Source organism: Salmo salar, chromosome ssa09 (assembly GCF_905237065.1).
Source record: "Salmo salar chromosome ssa09, Ssal_v3.1, whole genome shotgun sequence".
NCBI lineage: Eukaryota > Metazoa > Chordata > Actinopteri > Salmoniformes > Salmonidae > Salmo > Salmo salar.
Window position 1 is genome coordinate 5918241 of NC_059450.1, and position 23941 is coordinate 5942181.

Below are 23941 nucleotides of genomic sequence, written 5' to 3' on the forward strand. Positions count from 1 at the left end.
GGCCAGCATCCCGGAGTTACCTCTTCACTGTTGACATTGAGACTGGTGTTTGATCTTGATGCACCTTTCCAATAAATATTGAGGGTTTGATTCTGGTGACATGATGATCGATGCTTGGCTACCGTTTGACCATAGTAATCTCATTATCTAGACTAGCCTACCCTCACAACCTTCCCGCAATGTACCTGTGAGCTGTTGGCTCGAGCTCACGTGCCAAGACCAGAGTGGACACTTTCTACTGCAACAGCTATCGGTTGTTGAAATGTGATGGAAACACATTTAACTTTCAGTTTTTATTCAGTACATGAAAACTTAAGCGAAAAATTATATTTCATGTGCGCTACGTATCACACACTGCACAGTTATTTTCACGGTTCTCCAGAGATGTTCGATTAGCATCAAGTCCAGGCTCTGGCTGGGCCATTCAAAGACATTCAGAGACTTGTCCCGAAGCCACTCCTGCGTTGTTTTGGCTGTGTGCTTAGGGTCATTGTTCTGTTGGAAGGTGAACCTTTGCCCTAGTCTGAGGTCCTGAGAGATCTGGAGCAGGTTTTCATCTAGGATCTCTCTGTACTTTGCTCCATTCATCTTTCCCTTGATCCTGACTAGTCTCCCAGTCCCTGTCGCTGAAAAACATCCCCACAGCATGATTCTGCCACCACCATGCTTCAACGTGGGGATGGTGCCAGGTTTTCTCTAGACATGACGCTTGGCATTCAGGCCAAAGAGTTCAAACTTGGTTTCATCAGACCAGAGAATTGTGTTTCTCATGGCCTGAGAGTCCTTTAGGTGCCTTTTGGCAAACTCCAAGCGGGCTGATCAATGCCCATGTTCCACGATTGCTCAGTTTGGCTTGCCGGCCAGCTCTAGGAAGAGTCTTGGTGGTTCCAAACTTCTTCCATTTAAGAATGATGGAGGCCACTGTGTTCTTGGGGACCATTAATGATGCAGAAATGTTTTGGTACTCTTCCCCAGATCTGTGCTTCGACACAATCCTCTCACGGAACCCTAGGGCCAATTCCTTTGACATCATGGCTTGGTTTTTGCTCTGACATGCACTGTCAACTGTGGGACCTTATATAGACAGGTGTGTGCCTTTCCAAATCATGTCCAATTAGTTGAATATACCAAAGGGTCTGAATACTTACATAAATAATATATCTGTTTTTTTATATATACATATATATTTGCCAAATTTCTAAAAAACAGGTTTAGCTTTGTTATTATGGGGTATTGTGTGTGGATTGACGAGGAAAATGTTTTATTTAATCCATTTTAGAATAAGGTTGTAACATAGCAAATTGTGGAAAAACGGAAGCGGCCTGAATATTTTCCGAATGCACTGTACATGTTATTAATCCAATCAGTTAGATTTTTTTTGCACCCATTACTGAAATGGTTAAGGTAGTCACCTTACAATTTTCCTTTCGCTTATAATCATTCTGCTGCAGGTTGCAGGTGAATAATTTCCAATTGTTGGATATCATAACTCTGGCTGGATTTCGATAGGAATTAAACATCACTCTGGAAGTTAACATAATATGGGTTGCAAAATTCTCTTAACTTTCCTAGGTTTTCCAGACAATCCTGTACTCAGAGTGGATTTTCTGGGATTTTAGGGAGAGTTACTGGAATTTTGCAACCTTATTTGCAGGCCTGATGTAGTTTCAGGCCACTGTAAAACTAGGCAATATTGGTAAATCAATTACAGTAACAGTATTGGACACCGTAAAATATGGTACTGTAACATACTGTTCCTTTTTTACAGTAACTTACTGTAAAAATACAGGATTTTTTAACAGTGCACTTCACCTGGAAGTTACTGTGTTGTATAAATGTTTTTATATGTTACCGTAAATTCCAAAGAAACGTTGGTTTATAGGTATATTACTGTAAAGTGTACGTTACTGTAAAGTTTACTGTTATTTTTACATCAGATCTTACAACAGACATCCACGCTCAGACATCCAAGCCCACTCTTTGACTGGAACAACAGCAATTGCACTAATTTGTTTGAGAGTGAATTGTTTCACAGAAAGTTAAGTTTATCAAGCCAGAGTCTATTTTGTTCAATATTTTTTTTGTATCGAGTGTATTTACCGACGGCCTGTATAGGTCCGGAAAAATACATAAATTATAGTTTTTTTACTCTGCCTGTAAATCCCTATCTCGGCAACACGGATTGAGTTGCTATGTCTCTTCTCATGGAGGCTTCCCTATCCAGAGGAAAGAGTTAGTGTTTCACGCGCTGCAGGAGCTGTATTTGCTATGATTTTTACATTGGATAAAAGTAGATATCATACACTACACTTCAGTTATCATACACTACAGTTGAGGAACAATGTGAAAGTAATTCTGCTTTGAAAGATGATAAACTTGTAACGTCACGTTTGAGAAAATGGACCTTGAATGTTTTGGTACCTATTGGAGCGCTCTTCTTTGTCTACACCCATTCAGCATCGTTCACACCCTTTTAAGCTTTATCCCCACCCATCACTTTAAGGATTCACATGTGAAGCTTTGTACTAAAACAACCAAAGATTTCAAGACTAAAGGCTACGGGTGTGTTCAGAAATTTAATCTGGAGTGCCAGAGTGTGCTCTGGGCATTCGTAAACTCAGAGCGTTGTCAGATTGGCTGTTCATAAATTCAGAACGTTTTGCTCTCAGAGTGTGCAGAGCGCACACTGGACGATCTGGCCGAAAAGTAGGGTTGATCTGAGCATTCAGACCTGTAATCAATGAACTTGTAACCTAAAATTTGGAGTAAACACCTACTGGAGAGCTCTTTTGTCGTCTAGATCCTCTTACATCTAGACGTTCCGCTAGCGGAACACCTGCTCCAATATCCAATGATAGGCGTGGCGCGAAATACAAACTCCTCGAAAATCCGAAAACTTCAATTTTTCAAACATATGACTATTTTACACCATTTTAAAGACAAGACTCTCCTTTATCTAACCACACTGTCCGATTTCAAAAAGGCTTTACAGCAAAAGCAAAACATTAGATTATGTCAGCAGAGTACCCAGCCAGAAATAATCAGACACCCATTTTTCAAGCTAGCATATAATGTCACAAAAAACAAAACCACAGCTAAATGCAGCACTAACCTTTGATGATCTTCATCAGATGACACTCCTAGGACATTATGTTATACAATACATGCATGTTTTGTTCAATCAAGTTCATATTTATATCAAAAAACTGCTTTTTACATTAGCATGTGACGTTCAGAACTAGCATTCCCACCGAACACTTCCGGTGAATTTACTAAATTACTCAGGATAAACGTTCACAAAAAAACATAACAATTATTTTAAGAATTATAGATACAGAACTCCTTTATGCAATCGCAGTGTCCGATTTTAAAATAGCTTTTCGGTGAAAGCACATTTTGCAATATTCTGAGTAGATAGCTCGCCATCACGTGCTAGCTATTTTGACACCCACCAAGTTTGGTACTCACCAAACTCAGATTTACTATAAGAAAAATTGGATTACCTTTGCTGTTCTTCGTCAGAATGCACTCCCAGGACTTCTACTTCAATAACAAATGTTGGTTTGGTTCCAAATAATCCATAGTTATATCCAAATAGCGGCGTTTTGTTGTGCGTTCAAGACACTATCCGAAGGGTAACGAAGGGTCACGCGCCCGGCGCGTTTCGTGACAAAGAATTTCAAAATATTCCATTACCGTACTTCGAAGCATGTCAAACGCTGTTTAACCCTTTCACGCGTGAGTTCCAAATATCTCTAACGGTCACCCCAGCGTGAGTTTTTTTATGCACGTGTTGTTCGAACGTTCTCTCCATTCCAGGATGTGATTGTTACATAAACAACAACACTGAATGGCTCAGAGTGGGAGTGAGAGGTTACCGTGATTGACTGCCTGCACGCGCCATTTGTATCAATAAATCACTATCAGAACATGTTTTGTGTGGTATTATTGATATATTTAGTATTTTATTGACGTTTTTCAATTACCCGTGATAAATCATGCATTCCGATTTTTGCATAAATTGTAATGGGCGCATAGTATGTGTGTAAAATAATGTTTTGAAGGTTGTACTGATTATGATGAGCTAAGCTAATTCCAGCTATGCGTATGGAGCCATGTTTGTTGACATACAATGCATTCTCGGTTTCACGTAATCATCCGTTTGACCAAAGATGTTATAACAAAATGAGGTGAGTAAGAGTTCACACATTTTTTGAGGACTTCTGCAAATGAATGGTGGGATGTGAACGACAGTAGATGACATACCCCTTCAACATGCATACTGTAAACAGACCAAACTCATCTTGTCTTCTCTTATTATCTTTGGTTTCTGTGAGGAAAAAATGCATGGCTGCGCGCTGAAACTAATCGACGGATTACTTTCAATTTCAAGAAAGTGTTTTACCTAATTATTTCGATCAATGGTGAGCTCACTCGTGATGTGATTAATTATACATAGTAATTTCTATTAGCTAATTCATGGTATAGTTTACGTCAGCCGAGAGTTAGAAAATATGACCGCTTGTGTTGCGTCAATCTTTCCTCAGTTAGCGCTAGGACAAATGTAGCCTACATTTTTCCAGTTAGGATGATTGTGTTATGCTATAGATACTTCTGTGAATATCTGAACATTGCATCCAAAAATAAACTGCTCACATTCTGGACATAACTTTGTAAGGACTGTTTGTTTAAATAGTTTCTGAAAAAAGTGTGGCCAGCTGCTCGCTGAAACTAATCGACGGATTACTTTCAATTTCTAGAAAGTGTTTTAACTAATTATTTCGATCAATGGTGAGCTCACTCGTGATGTGATTAATTATACATAGTAATTGCTATTAGCTAATTCATGGTATAGTTTACGTAAGGACTGTTTGTGTAAATAGTTTCTGAAAAAAGTGTGGCCAGCTCAAATGCTGATTGTTGCGTCATTCGAAACTGGCCGTTCTAAATGAGCGTTCTAAATGAGTGTTCTAATCACACGGGGTGTGATCGTACGCTTCAGGGACCACTGTAGAACGATCACACCCAGTGTGATGGTACGTGTGAAAGGGCTAAAATCCATTTTTATGCGATTTTTCTCGTAAAAAAGCGATAATATTCCGACCGGGAGTCGTTGTTTTCGTTCAAAGACTGAAAATGAAAACATGGAGTCATCTCGTGCACGCGCGCACCAATCTCATTGTTCTCAGATCGACCACTTACCAAATGCGCTACTGTTTTTCAGCCATGGCCTGCAAAGTCATCATTCAACGTTCTGGCGCCTTCTGAGAGCCTATGGCAGCGTTAGAAAATGTCACGTTACAGCAGAGATCCCCTGTTTTGGATAGAGATGATCAAGAAGGCCAAGAAATGGTCAGAGAAGGCGCTTCCTGTTTGGAATCTTCTCAGGTTTTGGCCTGCCAAATGAGTTCTGTTATACTCACAGACACCATTCAAACAGTTTTAGAAACTTTGGAGTGTTTTCTATCCAAAGCTAATAATTATATGCATATTCTAGTTTCTGGGCAGGAGTAATAATCAGATTAAATCGGGTACGTTTTTTTATCCGGCCATGAAAATACTGCCCCCTATCCATAACAAGTTAAGCTTTAGCCCCACTTATCTCTAATGATTTGCATGTGATGCCATGAAGTAAACAACCAAAGATTTCAAGAAAAAAGGTGGTTCATACTTCGGGTGTATTTGTAAATTTAATCTGGAGTGTCAGCGTGTGCTCTGGGCGTTTGTAAACTCGAGCGTTTCACTCTTGGAGCATTCAGAGTGCACACTGGACGGTCTGACCGAGGAGTAGGGTTGATCAGAGCGTTCTGTCCTAACAGCAGTCAAGCACCCAAGCTAACTGGCTAATGTTGGCTAGCTACTTCCTGACACAAATGACAGAACAGCTCACTTTGACCATTTTACCCACCCTAGCAGAGCTGGTTAGGCTGTTTTAATGTTATCCAGAGCGTTGGTGACTGCGAGAGTGCTCTGAAATCAGAGTAGATAGCCAGAGCAAATTTACCAGCTATGTCTATAGACAGCTGTCGCAGTGACATCATAAACATTCTATTGAAATAGTTACTTGCATAGTGGAGTATATTGTTTGAAAATTAGCTAGCTAGCTATACAATGTACCATAATCGCAACTCATAACGTTACTACCCTGCATAAATCTGCAGCTAGCTAACCAACCAGGTTCAATGTGGGCTAGCTAACTAGCAATGCAAATAGCTCTGAGATACGAATAATATTACTACACAGATCATACACGTAATGTTAGCTAGCTAGCCATCCAGCTAACATTAGCTAGTTAGCTAACAATACACTTGAAATGACTTGAAATGAAAATGACTTTCTGACAAAATTAGAAACACGTAATATCTGAAAATGTAGCTAGCTCAACTCTCTTACCCGTATTCATAGATGGACGCTTCTCCCTCTCTGTCACGGATGCCATGTTTTCCCTTAGTTGGAAGACGTAATACAGAGACAGGTGTTTTATACAACAGCCTTCTGTGTTCACTTTTCGACTCCATCTGCATATTAACAATCAAACGGCAGCATTTTCTCCATCTCCTTAAATATCATACTCTAATTCCACTGATTTCAAAACTCGGTCCTCCAGAAAGTGGAGAGCAACACTTATGCAGTTCTACTACATGATATCTTTCAAAAAATCTGCGTTAGAAAGGATTACCTACACATTCTGACCAGCTCATATTATAGACAGAAGTGTGCTACATGGCAGACCAATCCAAACTCATATCTCGGCATGTCCAGCCCACTCATTATCACAGCCAATCATGGCTAGCGGGAAGGTTGCTGACTTTTTCCATGGCTAAAAATCAAATGTTATTGGTCACATACACATGGTTAGAGGATGTCAATGCGAGTGTAGCGAAATGCTTGTGCTTCTGGTTCTGACAGTACAGTAATATCTAACAAGTAACCAAACAATTTCCCAACAACTACACAATACACACACATCTAAAGGAGTGAATGAGAATATGTACAGTTAAAGTCGGAAGTTTACATAGACTTAGGTTGGAGTCATTAAAACTAATTTTTCAACCACTCCACAAATTTCTTGTTAACAAACTATAGTTTTGGCAAGTCGGTTAGAACATCTACTTTGTGCATGATACAAGTAATTTTCCCAACAATTGTTTACAGACAAATTATTTCATTTGTAATTCACTGCATCACAATTCCAGTGGGTCAGAAGTTTACATACACTAAGTTGACTGTGTCTTTAAACAGCTTGGAAAATTCAAAAAAATGATGTCATGGCTTTAGAAGCTTCTGTTAGGCTAATTGGCATCATTTGAGTCAATTGGAGGTGTACCTGTGGATGTATTTCAAGGCCTACCTTCAAACTCAGTGCCTCTTTGCTTGACATCATGGGAAAATCAAAAGAAATAAGCCAAGACCTCAAAAAAATTATAGACCTCCACAAGTCTGGTTAATCCTTGGGAGCAATTTCCAAATCCCTGAATGTACCACGTTCATCTATACACACAATAGTATGCAATCATAAACACCATGGGACCATGTAGCCGTCATACCTCTCCGGAAGGAGACGCATTCTGTCTCCTAGAGAGACAAGGAAGAAGCCACTGCTCCAAAACTGCCATAAAAAAGCCAGACTATGGTTTGCAACTGCACATGGGCACAAAGATCGTACTTTTTGGAGAAATGTCCTCTGGTCTGATGAAACAAAAATAGAACTGTTTGGCCATAATGACCATTGTTATGTTTGGAGGAAAAAGGGGGAGGGCTTGCAAGCCGAAGAACACCATCCCAACCGTGAAGCACGGGGGTGGTAGCATCATGTTGTGGGAGCGCTTTGCTGCAGGAGGGACTGGTGCACTTCACAAAATAGATGGCTTCATGAGGAAAGGAAAATTAGATGGATATATTTAAGCAATATCTCAAGACATCAGTCAGGAAGTTAAAGCTTTGTCGCAAATGTGTCTTCCAAATGGACAATGACCCCAAGCGTACTTCCAAAGTTGTGGCAAAATGTCTTAAGGACAACAAAGTCAAGGTATTGGAGTGGCCATCACAAAGCTCTGACCTCAATCCTATAGAAGATTTGTGGGCAGAACTGAAAAAGCTTGTGTGAGCAAGGAGGCCAACAAACCTGACTCAGTTAAACCAGCTCTGTAAGGAGGAATGGGCCAAAATTCACCCAACTTATTGTGGGAAGCTTGTGGAGGGCTACTCGAAACGTTTGACCCAAATGAAACAATTTAAAGGCAATGCTACCAAATGCTAATTGAGTGTATGTAAACTTCTGATCTACTGGGAATGTGATGTAAGAAATTAAAGCTGAAATAAATAATTCTCTGTACTATTATTCTTTAAAAAAAGTGGTGATCCTAACTGACCTAAGACATGCATTTTTTACTAGGATTAAATGTCAGGAAATGTGAAAAACTGAGTTTAAATGTATTTGGCTAAGGTGTATGTAAACTTCCGACTTTAACTTTACATATACATATATGGATGAGCGATGGCCGAGCGGCATACTCAAGGTGCAATAGATGGTATAAAATATAGTATATACATATGACGAGTAATGTAAGATAGGTAAACATTATTAAAATGGCATTATTTAAAGTGGCATTGTATAAAGTGACTAGTGATCCATTTATTAAAGTGGCCAGTGATTGGGTCTCAATGTAGGCAGCAGCCTCTCACAAGCTGTTTTTCAGTCTCTCGGCTTTGATGCACTTGTACTGACCCCGCCTTCTGGATGGTAGTGGTGTGAACAGGCAGTTTCTCGGGTGGTTGTTGTCCTTGATTATCTTTTTGGCCTTCCTGTGACATCAGGTGCTAAGCTCGAAATTTTACAATTGTATTCGTATTTACAGATTTCATACAAGTTTGTTATTAAGGCACATGAAAGATGGCATTTCAGAAGAAAAAAAAAACATTACGTTCAAATCGCTCTCCTGTGAAGTGGGTGGGGAGCATTAAGCTAGGGAGACAGCCAACCTAACTTACGCATTGAATTACCGCTACTACTTTGTGCTTAATAAGAGAACCCAATATACACTGCTCAAAAAAATAAAGGGAACACTTAAACAACACAATGTAAGTCCAAGTCAATCACACTTCTGTGAAATCAAACTGTCCACATAGGAAGCAACACTGATTGACAATAAATTTCACATGCTGTTGTGCAAATGGAATAGACAATTGGTGGAAATTATAGGCAATTAGCAAGACACCCCCAATAAAGGAGTGGTTCTGCAGGTGGTGACCACAACCCACTTCTCAGTTCCTATGCTTCCTGGCTGATGTTTTGGTCACTTTTAAATGCTGGCGGTGCTTTCACTCTAGTGGTAGCATGAGACGGAGTCTACAACCCACACAAGTGGCTCAGGTAGTGCAGCTCATCCAGGATGGCACATCAATGCGAGCTGTGGCAAGAAGGTTTGCTGTGTCTGTCAGCGTAGTGGCAAGAGCATGGAGGCGCTACCAGGAGACAGACCAGTACATCAGGAGACGTGGGGGAGGCCGTAAGAGGGCAACAACCCAGCAGCAGGACCGCTATCTCCGCCTTTGTGCAAGGAGGAGCAGGAGGAGCACTGCCAGAGCCCTGCAAAATGACCCCCAGCAGGCCACAAATGTGCATGTGTCTGCTCAAACGGTCAGAAACAGACTCCATGAGGGTGGTATGAGGGCCCGACGTCCACAGGTGGGGGTTGTGCTTACAGCCCAACATCGTGCAGGACGTTTGGCATTTGCCAGAGAACACCAAGATTGGCAAATTCGCCACTGGCGCCCTGTGCTCTTCACAGATGAAAGCAGGTTCACACTGAGCATGTGACAGACGTGACAGAGTCTGGAGACTCCGTGGAGAACGTTCTGCTGCCTGCAACATCCTCCAGCATGACCGGTTTGGCGGTGGGTCAGTCATGGTGTGGGGTGGCATTTCTTTGGGGGGCCGCACAGCCCTCCATGTACTCGCCAGAGGTAGCCTGACTGCCATTAGGTACCGAGATGAGATCCTCAGACCCCTTGTGAGACCATATGCTGGTGCGGTTGGCCCTGGGTTCCTCCTAATGCAAGACAATGCTAGACCTCATGTGGCTGGAGTGTGTCAGCAGTTCCTGCAAGAGGAAGGCATTGATGCTATGGACTGGCCCGCCCGTTCCCCAGACCTGAATCTAATTGAGCACATCTGGGACATCATGTCTCGCTCCATCCACCAACGCCACGTTGCACCACAGACTGTCCAGGAGTTGGCAGATGCTTTAGTCCAGGTCTGGGAGGAGATCCCTCAGGAGATCATCCGCCACCTCATCAGGAGCATGCCCAGGCATTGTAGGGAGGTCATACAGGCACGTGGAGGCCACACACACTACTGAGCCTCATTTTGACTTGTTTTAAGGACATTACATCAAAGTTGGATCAGCCTGTAGTGTGGTTTTCCACTTTAATTTTGAGTGTGACTCCAAATCCAGACCTCCATGGGTTGATAAATTGGATTTCCATTGATTATTTTGGTGTGATTTTGTTTTCAGCACATTGAACTATGTAAAGAAAAAAGTATTTAATAAGATTATTTCATTCATTCAGATCTAGGATGTGTTATTTTAGTGTTCCCTTTATTTTTTGGAGCAGTATAGTCTCAAATCTAGGCAGGGCGCAGAAACAAAGGAAAGTGCTCTCAGCAGAAAAGGAAAATTAACTTCTAATCAACTTACATCTAATAAACTTAGATTGGGGTACAAAACACAACAGTGAAAATAGACAGAAACTGAACACACACACACACACACACACACGTGCTTGTTTTTCTAGCCTCGTGGGGACAATTTTTTTTGTTGTTCCTATTTTCCCTAACCCTAAACCTAACCCTAATTGTAACCCTTACCCTAACTCCTAATTTTAAAATAGTCTTTGTCCTCGTGGGGATGTGGGAAATGTCCCCACAAGGATAGAAGAACAAGACCACACACACACACACACACACACACACACACACACACACACACACACACACACACACACACACACACACACACACACACACAAACCCCCCTCCAAAGCCCCTCAATTAGCTCTGTTCTCCCCTCTCTACCCCGACATGTAGGTACCCTGGACGTGTGGCTGAGGGTGAAGAGCATCGCCTCTGTGGACACTAAGGTCTGGAGCCTGATTGGGAACCAGGGTCCTGACTGGAACCAGGCCAACATCATTGTCAACCCTAGCGGACCCTTCCAGGTAAGGCCGTCCACGAGCATGCCTGGACAAAAATGTACCGTATTGACAAAATATTCAAATGACTGCATTATATTTCATCAGCATTCTGGAAAAACGTTAATTTTCAAGTTTTCGTTTTCAAGTGAACTTGAGAGTCGAGGAACTTTCACAGCACATTGTAGGGGGATGACTACTAATGTAAAAATGAAATCAAAAACAATTCTGACACAAGGTTTGCTCACACTTTACTTGGATAGTCCGGATAGTCCAAATAAAGTTTTACCCAAGGTTTTTACAGGACACCAATGATTTATGATGAGAATGGGTAATCCACAGAATGTTCAGTGCTTTATTGTACAAAATAAAGTGATTTGTTTACAAAAACAAATAGCAAAAACTTGCTAAAATGTAAATATGTTTTCCCAAATGCAGTCGTCCTGCCTGTCCCTGGTCATGAGTAAGCCTGATATTCCTGGTTGGCACGCTATGGAGGTCCACTCGGCTCCACAGGAGCCTCAGTTGCACTTTACTCCCACTCATTCCTATAGAAGTCAGGCATGCTGAAGCGCTGACTCAGTGTGCGGTGTGTGTAGTGTGCAGTGATTACCGCTCAGGGCTCCATCTCCCCAGGTCTCCCGTTTGTGCTGAGTCAAGTCTATATAGTGTGTGTGTGTGTGTGTGTGTGTGTGTGTGTGTGTGTGTGTGTGTGTGTGTGTGTGTGTGTGTGTGTGTGTGTGTGTGTGTGTGTGTGTGTGTGTGTGTGTGTGTGTACATTCCTGAGTGAGTGGGTGTGCATGCATGTGTGTGTGCGTTCGTGTGTGTGTACATCTGTGTCTTATCTGGGTCATTGTAAGAGTGTGGATATACTGCTCTTATGTATGTGTACATTTTATTTTTATTTTTTTATTTCACCTTTATTTAACCAGGTAGGCTAGTTGAGAACAAGTTCTCATTTGCAACTGCGACCTGGCCAAGATAAAGCATAGCAATTCAACACACACAAAAACACAGAGTTACACATGGAATAAACAAAACATACAGTGTAAAGGGTCCTAGGTGTAGCTGGTGTAGCGAGTCAGGCGCAGGACAGCAGATATGAGTAATCAATGTATTTATACTCAAAATGTCAAATATACAAAGTAACAAATACACGCACACCATGACAGACCGAAAATACAATAAACAATCACTCACAAAAAAACATGAGGGAACAGAGGGTTAAATACTGAACAAGTAATTGTGGGATTGAAATCAGTTGTGTCAAACAAAGACAAAAAAAATGGAAAATGAAAAGTGGATCGGCGGTGGCTAGAATGCCGGTGACGTCGACCGCCGAATGCCGCCCGAACAAGGAGAGGGACTGACTTCGGCAGAAGTCGCGACATACAGTCAGTAATAGAGTAGAACAAAAGAAAACAAAAAGTCTACATACAGTGAGTGCAAATGAGGTAAGATAAGGGAGTTAAGGCAATAAATAGGCCATGGTGGTGAAGTAATTACAATATAGCAATTAAACACTGGAATGGTAGATGTGCAGAAGATGAATGTGCAAGTAGAGATACTGGGGTGCAAAGGAGCAAGATAAATAAATAAATACAGTATGGGGATGAGGTAGGTAGATAGATGGGCTGTTTACAGATGGGCTATGTACAGGTGCAGTGATCTGTGAGCTGCTCTGACAGCTGGTGCTTAAAGCTAGTGAGGGAGATATGAGTCTCCAGCTTTAGTGATTTTTGCAGTTCGTTCCAGTCATTGTCAGCAGAGAACTGGAAGGAAAGGCAACCAAAGGAGGAATTGGCTTTGGGGGTGACCAGTGAGATATACCTGCTGGAGCGCATGCTACGAGTGGGTGCTGCTATGGTGACCAGTGAGCTGAGATAAGGCGGGGCTTTACCTACATGCCTGTGTTTGAACGTGTGTATTTACAGTAGAGGAAAGTGCACATATTGGTTTGCCAGTCAGCAACCTGCTAGTTGGAATATGGCAGAATACAAACAGAGTAGTCATTCCATCCGCAAGGCAATCAAACAGGCAAAACTTCAATATAGAGACAAACTTGAGTCGCAATTCACTGGCTCAGACACGAGACGTATGTGGCAGGGTCTACAGACAATCACGGACTACAATAGAAAAACTAGCCATGTCGCAGACACCAACGTCTTGCTTCCAGACAAGCTGAATGCCTTCTCTGCCCACTTTGAGGATAACACAGTGCCAACTACACGGCCCGCTACCAAGGACTGTGGGCTCTCCTTCTCCGTGGCCGACGTGAGTAAGACATTTAAACTTGTTAACCCTCGCAAGGCTGCGTGCTAAGGTGGCATCCCTAGCCGCGTCCTCATAGCATGTGCAGACCAGCTGGCTGGTGTGTTTACAGACATATTCAATCTCTCCCTATCCCAGTCTGCTGTCCCCACCATTGTTCCTTCACCCATGAATACAAAGGTAACTGAACTAAATGACTATCGCCCCGCAGCATTCACCTATGCCATCATGAAGTACTTTGAGAGACCAGTCAAGGATCATATCACCTCCACCTTACCGGTCACCCTAGACCCACTTCAATTTGCTTACCGCCCCAATAGGTCCACAGACGATGCAATCAGCATCACGCTACACACTGCCCTATCCCATCTGGACAAGAGGAATACCTATGTAAGAATGCTGTTCATTGACTATAGCTCAGCATTCAACACTATAGTACACTCCAAGTTCATCTTTAAGCTCGAGGCCCTGCGTCCGAACCCCGCCCTGTGCAACTTGGTCCTGGACTTCCTGAGGGGCCACCCCCAGGTGGTGAAGGTAGGCAATAACACCTCCACTTTGCTGATCCTCAACACTGGGGCCCCACAAGGGTAGGTATTCAGCCCCCTCCTGTACTCCCTGTTCACCCATGACTTTGTGGCCAAGCACGCCGCCAACTCAATCATCAAGTTTGCAGACGACACAACAGTTTTTAGGCTTGATTACCAACAATGACGAGACAGCCTACAGAGAGGAGGTGAGGGCTGAAAAACAGCTTCTATCTCAAGGCCATGAGACTGTTGAATAGCCATCACTAGCACAGAGTGGCTGCAGCCTATATACACAGACTTAAAATTACTGGCCACTTTGATAAATGGTACACCAGTCACTTTAATAATGTCACTTTAATAATGTTTACATATCTTGCATTTCTCATATCATATGTACAGTTGAAGTCGGAAGTTTACATACACCTTAGCCAAATACATTTAAACTCAGTTTATCACAATTCCTGACATTTAATCCTAGTAAAAAATGCCTGTCTAAGGTCAGTTAGGATCACCACTTTATTTTAAGAATGTGAAATGACAGAATAATAGTAGAGAAAATGATTTATTTCAGCTTTCATTTCTTTACATACACAATTGCATACACTCAATTAGTATTTGCTAGCATTGCCTTTAAATTGTTGAACATGGGTCAAACATTTCGGGTAGCCTTCCACAAGCTTCCCACAGTAAGTTCTGTTAACTTTGGCCCATTCCTCCTGACAGAGCTGGTGTAACTGAGTCAGGTTTGTAGGCCTCCTTGCTCGCAAATGCTTTTTCAGTTCTGCCCTAAAATTTTCTATAGGATTGAGGTCAGGGCTTTGTGATGGCCACTCCAATACCTTGACTTTGTTGTCCTTAAGACATTTTGCCACAACTTTGGACGTATGCTTGGGGTCATTGTCCATTTGGAAGACACATTTGCAACCAAGCTTTAACTTCCTGACTGATGTCTTGAGATGTTGCTTCAATATATCCACCTAATTTTCCTTTCCTCGTGATGCCATCTCTTTTGTGAAGTGCACCAGACCCTCCTGCAGCAAAGCACCCCCACAACATGATGCTGCCACCCCCGTGCTTCCCGGTTTGGGACGGTGTTCTTCGGCTTGCAAGCCTCCCCCTTTTTCCCTCAAACATAACCATGATCATTATGCCCAAACAGTTCCATTTTTGTTTCATCAGACCAGAGGACATTTCTCCAAATCGTACGATCTTTGTTCCCATCTGCAGTTACAAACCGTAGTTTGGCTTTTTTATGGTGATTTTGGAGCAGTGGCTTCTTCCTTGCTGAGCGGCCTTTCAGGTTATGTCGATATAGGACTCGTTTTACTGTGGCTATAGATACTTTTGTACCTGTTTCCTCCAGAATCTTCACAAGGTCCTTTGCTGTTGTTCTGGGATTAATTTGCAGTTTTTGCACCAATGTACGTTCATCTCTAGGAGACAGAACGTGTCTCCTTCCTGAGCAGTATGATGGCTGTGTGGTCCCATGGTGTTTATACTTGCGTACTACTGTTTGTACAGATAAACGTGAAACCTTCAGGGATTTGGAAATTGCTCCCAAGGATGAACCAGACTTGTGGAGGTCTACAATTTTTTTCTGAGGTCTTGGCTGATTTCTTTTGATTTTCCCAATATGTCAAGCAAAGAGGCACTGAGTTTGAAGGTAGGCCTTGAAATACATCCACAGGTACACCTCCAATTGACTCAGATTATGTGAATTAGCCTAATAGAAGCTTCTAAAGCCATAACATCATTTTCTGGAATTTTCCAAGCTGTTTAAAGGCACAGTCATCTTAGTGCATGTAAACTTCTGACCCACTGGAATTGTAGATGTCCTAACCGACTGCCAAATCTATAGTTTGTTAACAAGAAATTTGTGGAGTTGTTGAAAAACAAATTTTAATGACTCCAACTTCTGACTTCAACTGTATGTAATGTAGTAGAATGTTATGAATCGACACTGAATCGTAGGAGCTAACTACTAGCTATGTAATGTCAGAAGCTGGACAGAGGAACGCCCAGTACTGCTTATCTGAGATGCCATCATCACCCAATCCTTCGTAGGTGTCCTCTATAGCTTACTTTGTGTCGGAAAGAAAGGCTGAAAAGTATTGTTTGTTGCCAAGTTAACCTGTTAGGGCTAGGGGGCAGTATTGACACGGCTGGATAAAAAACATACCCGATTTAATCTGGTTACCACTCCTACCCAGTAACTAGAATATGCATATACTTATTACATATGGATAGAAAACACCCTAAATTTTCTAAAACTGTTTGAATGGTGTCTGTGAGTATAACAGAACTCAAATGGCAGGTCAAAACCTGAGAGATTCCTTTACAGGAAGTGGCCTCTGACCATTTCTTGAACTTCTTTTCCATCTCTATCATTTACTAAGGATCTCTGCTCTAACGTGACACTTCCCACGTCGTCCATAGGCGCTCAGAGCCCGGGAAAAAACAGAATGTCGTCATTCCAGCCCCAGGCTGAAACACATTATCGCCTTTCTCAAGTGGCCGATCAAGGGACTGTGGGCTTATGCGCGTGACCCGACCGCCCCCGCCTTTCGGATTTTTTCCTCTGTTTGCCGAAAAGGAGATTCCCTGTTGGAATATTATCGCTTTTCTACGAGAAAAATGTCGTAAAAATTGATTTTAAACAGCGGTTGACATGCTTCGAAGTACGGTAATGGAATATTTAGAATTTTATTGTCACGAATTGCGCCATGCGCGCGACACTTCTTTACTATTTCGGATAGTGTCTGGAACGCACGAACAAAACGCCGCTATTCGGATATAACGATGGATTATTTTGGACCAAACCAACATTTGTTATTGAAGTAGCAGTCCTGGGTGTGCATTCTGACGAAGACAACAAAAGGTAATCAAACTTTTATAATAGTAAATATGATTATGGTGAGTGCTAAACTTGCCGGGTGTCTAAATAGCGAGCCCGTGATGCCTGGGCTATGTACTTAGAATATTGCAAAATGTGCTTTCACCAAAAAGCTATTTTAAAATCGGACATATCGAGTGCATAGAGGAGGTCTGTATCTATAATTCTTAAAATAATTGTTATGCTTTTTGTGAACGTTTATCGTGAGTAATTTAGTAAAATGTTAGCGAATTCCCCGGAAGTTTGCGGGGGTATGCTAGTTCTGAACGTCACATGCTAATGTAAAAGCTGGTTTTTGATATAAATATGAACTTGATTGAACAAAACATGCATGTATTGTATAACATAATGTCCTAGGGTTGTCATCTGATGAAGATCATCAAAGGTGAGTGCTGCATTTAGCTGTCTTCTGGGTTTTGGTGACATTATATGCTGGCTTGAAAAATGGGTGTCTGATTATTTCTGGCTTGGTACTCTGCTGACATAATCTAATGTTTTGCTTTCGTTGTAAAGCCTTTTTGAAATCGGACAGTGTGGTTAGATTAACGAGAGTCTTGTCTTTAAATAGCTGTAAAATAGTCATATGTTTGAGAAATTGAAGTAATAGGATTTTTAAGGTTTTGAAAATCGCGCCACAGGCTGGCAGTGGCTGTTACGTAGGTGGGAGCGTCCCACCTTAACATTCAAAAATGTGCGAAGTTAGTTTTGTTTTCAAATACATTTTTTCTTCTCAAAATATTTTTGGGGAATAAAATGCATAAAGTTTGACCCACTATTACAAAATATTTGATTGCCCAATTTTTTTTAAACTAAGCCTCATTTTTGCTTTCAGAAAAATTATTTTTCATTGAAAATAAAATACGTTTTGCTCTCGACAAAGACTTCAATTTGTTGCAAGTTGGGGAGGGGGGCTAATAGCTGAACAGAATAGTCTAATAGCCGAGCTAGGTGTGAAAAAAACCCGTCATATCACAGACCAGATTTGCCCTAACGACCAAGGGGGAGTTAGAATACTGTTTATGCTTTTGGGTCCCAATGCACTACTGTGTCCCTAAATGACAACGAATGGGCAATATAAACCAAATAATAAACTGATAATTGTGCACGACTTCAAATGAAACAAGCAGGGAGCAGGTTTTAAACCCTCAACCTTCTTGCCCGAAGTCCAGTGAGCTATCGACTGTGCACCAAAAGCATGCTAAAGCCGCAGAGTCGATTGAGTGTGTCGTCGTGGTAGCTTGCTACGCAATGTAATAAAGTAATGACTTTTCAAATAAGTTACCTTACACCTTATGTTGGCTGACAATTTGTTAGCTACGCTGTCTTTACGAATCACATAGCATATCATTACAGCAGTATGTACCGGTATGTTAGCTATCTACTTAACATTAGTAGTTATACATCAAACTTGGCAGTATATTAACTATTGGCTATCTAACTACCCAACATTTATTGACTTGATTATTCCTGTCATTCTTAGCTTAGCTAAATGGTATAGTTGTTGTGCGTTCTCAATGGACATTTGGGTGCTTTCGTAAATTCGCTCTTGCTGTCTACTCCGATTTCAGAGCACTCTCGTCTGAGTCTACCAGAAAAGCGTAATTAAATTGTGTCCAGCAGCACAGTTACTGTCACCAATGCTCTGCTTAACACGAAAACTGCCTAACCAGCTCTGCAAGAGCAAGTAAAATGGTCAGAGTGGTCTTATTTGTGTCTGGAAGTAGCTAGCAAGCGAGCCAACGTTCGCTTGGGAGCTTGACTGCCGTTGAAAGGCCAGAATGCTCAAATCAACCCTACTCCTTGGCCCGAACGTCCAGCGTGCGCTCCAAGAGCGAAACGGTCTGAATTTACCCAGAGGGTATTTCATTTTTAATAGAATAGAAACACCATAATATTCATAAAATTAATGAAGCAAGTACCAGTCAAAAGTTTGGACATACCTACTCATTCCAGGACTTTTCTTTATTTGACAATTTTCTACATTGTAGAATGTGGTGGTTCATTTCTTTACTATCAAATGAGGAGAGACAAACTTATCACACAAGTCAGAGTTATACCTAAACTAAATCTTAAACAGTGAGAGCTTTGCAATAGCGATGGCTGGTTGACGAATCACCATCTCTGATGATCCGTTGGGAGCGCTGAGACAAAAGTACAAAGGTCTTTTATAGCCAAGATACACCCCTTTCAACCTACATGACAAATACCAGATATATAGAATGAGTCACAAGGTTAAGATTTGTAAGAAAGATACCTATAATACATAGCAGACAGTGTCTGCTGTGTCAACAGTTTTCATTGTATAGACCAGTGTCTGGTCCTCCTACTCCAAACTGGAACCATCTCTCTCTGGTACGATATAGAACAGAAACATTAACTCATGTTCTGGAATGTGCTTTAGGTTTTATCACCCAAAAGACATCGTAAATCTCCTATCAGTGTTATCTCCCAGAGGCCCATCCTCAGTAGAACACACACACACAATACATTACATTACATTTACATTACATTTAACAATAGTTAAGAATACTCTATTCTGTTGAAATAAAATGGGATTTGCAATAAAAGTATTAAACATAATCTTGCAATTTTGCCACCATAATCCCCCATTTTGAGAATACTCTTAACTTAAAAGAAAATTACAAGATTTAAGAACATTCATTCACATGTAGAAAATGCATATATTCTACATAAACCAAGAAGCATTAAAAACAACAACTCATTGCATGCTCAGCCTCCTTCCAAGAAAAAGTCTCCTCCAACACATTTTCTAAGCACTCTAGCAATTTGTCTGGTAAAGTCATGAGACACAGTCACCTGCAAGAACCCATGAAGAAAAACTAAAAATGCATACAGTTTATGAGATTCAAAGCTATATCGTCATAGACAGTGAAAAGTACATATTTAATGCATAATGCAGTGCATGCAACAATGGAGTTTAATAAAATAAGCTTTAGTTATCCATCACACTCCAATGGATCAGCATGGTATGTTGGAAAAGACTATTTCCATCCCAGAAACTAACATTAGCATATCTTGTTGGACAAATCCAGGTAGTGACTCCTAGTTAACCTGTTGGGGCTAGGGGGCAGTATTTGCATGACCGGATAAAAAACGTACCCAATTTAAACTGGTTACTACTCTTTCCCAGAAACGAGAATATGCATGTAATTAGTAGATTTGGATAGAAAACACTCTAAAGTTTTTAAAACTGTTTGAATGGTGTCTGTGAGTATAACAGAACTCATATGGCAGGCCAAAACCTGAGAAGATTCCATTCAGGAAGTGCCCTGTCTGACAATTTGTTCTCCTTCTGTGGCATCTCAAAAATAGCATAAAAATTGATTTTAAACAGAGTTTCACATGCTTCGAAGTACGGTAACGGAATATTTAAATTTTTTGTCATGAAATGCGCTCGCCCTTCAGATACTGACCTGAACGCACAAACAAAACGGAGGTATTTGAATATAACTATGGATTATTTGGAACAAAAACATTTGTTGTTGAAGTAGAAGTCCTGGGAGTGCATTCTGACGAAGAACAGCAAAGGTAATCCAATTTTTCTTATAGTAAATCTGAGTTTGGTGAGTGCCAAACTTGGTGGGTGTCAAATTAGCTAGCCGTGATGGCCGGGCTATGTACTCAGAATATTGCAAAATGTGCTTTCGCCGAAAAGCTATTTGAAAATCTGACACCGCGATTGCATAAAGGAGTTCTGTATCTATAATTCTTAAAATAATTGTTATGTATTTTGTGAACGTTAATCGTTAGTAATTTTGTAAATTCACCGGAAGTTTGCGGTGGGTATGCTAGTTCTGAACATCACATGCTAATGTTAAAAGCTGGTTTTTTATATAAATATGAACTTGATTGAACAAAACATGCATGTATTGTATAACATAATGTCCTAGGAGTGTCATCTGATAAAGATCATCAAAGGTTAGTGCTGCATTTAGCTGTGGTTTTGGTTTTTGTGACATATATGCTTGCTTTGAAAATGGCTGTGTGATTATTTTTGGCAGGGTAATCTCCTGACATAATCTAATGTTTTGCTTTCGCTGTAAAGCCTTTTTGAAATCAGACAATATGGTTAGATTAACGAGAGTGTTGTCTTTAAAATGGTGTAAAATAGTCATATGTTTGAGAAATTGAAGTTATAGCATTTTTGAGGTATTTGTATTTCACGCCACGCGATTCCACTGGCTGTTGACTGGCTGTTGACTTGCCCAAGGAGGTTAAAGTAAAATGTATTCCCTTGGTGCCTAATGAACATGACCCAAGACAAGCATCATGATTCCACTATTTATAAGGCAATGCCTATAGATCAAATTGATTAGGATCAGTTTCACTCTCCAGATCAAAGTTCACCCTCTCCATTCACCAGGGCTTGTTGAGAATAGTGTCAACATCTTTAGTTCATAACAACCATCAAAACAATCAATCCCTAATACATGAATGGCTTCACTCATATAGTTATTAACATACTCAACTCAAATCAATCCTTCAGTTTTAAAAATCATTCCGTTTCCAAATCATAATTAAAAACCCAATGAATTATCCAACCAAAATTTAGAATGACATTGTTTAGTGATTCAAATTAGTCCTATCACTCAAAGTAAAAAAAACTCAATTTAACACACATCAACATTGGCAGAATGTACATTTATATTAACATCCAGTATAATTATCCCATAATTCTACTATTAACTTTTTTATCACGATTATAATACAGATCAGTATCTCAATGCATTCTTAATCTAAATTACTATATTTTTATGTGGTGTAGACCTCTACCATCAACCTGATACCCCAAAAATCTAAAACAATTTTGCGCACAGTTGACCAACTCCTTCCTTCAGGCACTGATTCTTCTGGCGTCCTTTTCGTCTTCTTCAGATAGAACTATAAAGCTAAGTGGATGGCCATGATAAGGTCCCAATTTCAATGTCTCACTTGAGTCGCCATCACCTCTACCACCCATTATGTCTTGTCCATTCGTCAACCAGTATACCAGCAACATAAGAGAAGTTTAGAACAGATCTCTCCCCATGCTCACTCCACGTGGACTCCTGAGAAAAACATGAGAGAAAAGCAGTTGATAGCTTAGATTGGATGCTGTACACCAGTTGCTGGCTCGGACTCATTTCTCTCGGCAGAAGTGGTGCGGACAGGGCCGTATTGAACACCTTTGTCACTCTTCTTCAGCCAGTTAGAGGGGGGTTTGGGGTACACACACTGTTCGGTCCAATTATCTCTTCCATGCGTTAAGATACCATCTGATGTCACGTTTCATGACAACCTCGAGAGGACAGATCAGAACAACAGTTTAGTTCAGTTCATTAACTATATGATAAATGATTACTTTAACCAATTATTCTTAATACAAATGTCTTAACATATGTCAAAGAGAATAACAACACATTCTATTGAAACTATTCTTTCAAATTGGCTTATACTCCCCATCACACTGTCAACTTCATCGCAGAACCACAGGATCAGGAAGTTAGACCTATAACCCATCTGGAACAGAACAGAACAAACAACACAACAATACACTCCTTCACAGATCACTCCATATACTCCTACACATCTCTCAAGGTGTGGAAACTTAAAACCAAAACCTCAAAAGAACGGTACCCTCCCCCATTTTGAACACATAACTCTCCATGAGAGTAATGTATAAAAAAACACTACTACTGGTCAAAAAATAAAACAACATTTCAAATAACAAAATCTAATTAAAATCACTACTCTTAAGAACTCCATAAAGAAAAATGATTGTACCCATATAGTCATAGGAAAATAGACTTAAGGCAGCCTACCCTTAGTCAAAGGCAACGCCCTCTCCTTCTTCATTGGTCCAAATCACAGATATGGCTAAGAACCAGAAACTTCATCATAATTATCAATAGTACAAATGACCTGAAATCAGTATGACAAATGACCTTAAATACATCATCCAAATGGCTTTCCAATGAGGGTGCTCAAACCACAATGGAAAGTCATGACAGAGGTCAGAGGTCATACAAACCCTTCATATAAATGTTTCTTACTATGTTAGACAAATTAATGAAAAACAGTCAAACATTTCATACATGTTGTATCCCAGTTTTCCAGTACATTCCTTTATCAAAAGAATTCACGTGTTTAATTAAAACTCAGAAAATAAAAAGTTCCATGTGTGTGTGCCCCTTTAAGACACCTTGGCACTAAGACAAAAGGAAAACTCACTAAACTCAAAGGAAATAGAACCCACAAAACACACAAATCAAACATAGTATTATAAAAACACCAACAAATAGTCATAACAAATGTGTTGTGTGTGGGTATTTGCAAACCTTAAGGTAAAAACAAACAAAAAATTGCCAGGCCTTATTTAATTTGGTAGTTTATGGCCTTAATCTCACTCACTCTCCCCAATATTATAGCCCCAGGAAACCTTTCAAAGAGAGACAATGAAACCCCCATTTTCCCAGAAAACACAAAACACTTCGTTAGCATTCATTATAGTACACCGATTCAGCAAGCCAAAAGTTTTAACTACATACAAAACCTGACAATAATGATAAGTCCACTGTACTCCCTCAAATCATTCATCATTAGTTTTAATAGGAAGCCCAATAGCTATCATCACTGTTACATTCTCAGAAAGCATGAGCTCCTGAGTTGGAAAAATCTTGTGCAATACACTGACGCCTGTCTTGTGTTCAAGATCCTAAATGGCCTTGCTCCCCCTCCACTCAGTACGTTTGTTAAACAGAAAACCCGGACATTTGGCAGCAGATCCACAAGCTCTGCCATGAGAGGTGACTGTATAGTTCCCTTAAGGAAAAGCACCTTTAGTCAATCTGCTTTCTCTGTGAGAGCTTCTCATGTCCGGAATACCCTTCTATTAGACACACACAACTGTGATTAATGTGCACTTTCCCTGTAAAAATAAAAATAAAATCAAACTCAAACTGCAATCCACTTTAATGACTGGGCATTGTTCCACGTAATGGAAATGGAATGTTCAAAAACTTTGAAGCATCCACGAGACGTGGGTATCAGAGTT

The 23941-nt window shown here is 40.7% G+C and overlaps 1 protein-coding gene across 1 annotated transcript in view; it reads left to right on the top strand.

The window, feature by feature from the left end:
* LOC106610595 (MAM domain-containing glycosylphosphatidylinositol anchor protein 1) overlaps positions 1 to 23941 on the top strand; it is a 401645-nt gene that overhangs the window by 353888 nt on the left and 23816 nt on the right. Inside the window, exon 16 of the mRNA XM_014209988.2 lies at positions 11090 to 11220. Coding sequence (XP_014065463.1) covers positions 11090 to 11220 — 131 coding nt within the window. The remainder of the gene's footprint in view (positions 1 to 11089; positions 11221 to 23941) is intronic.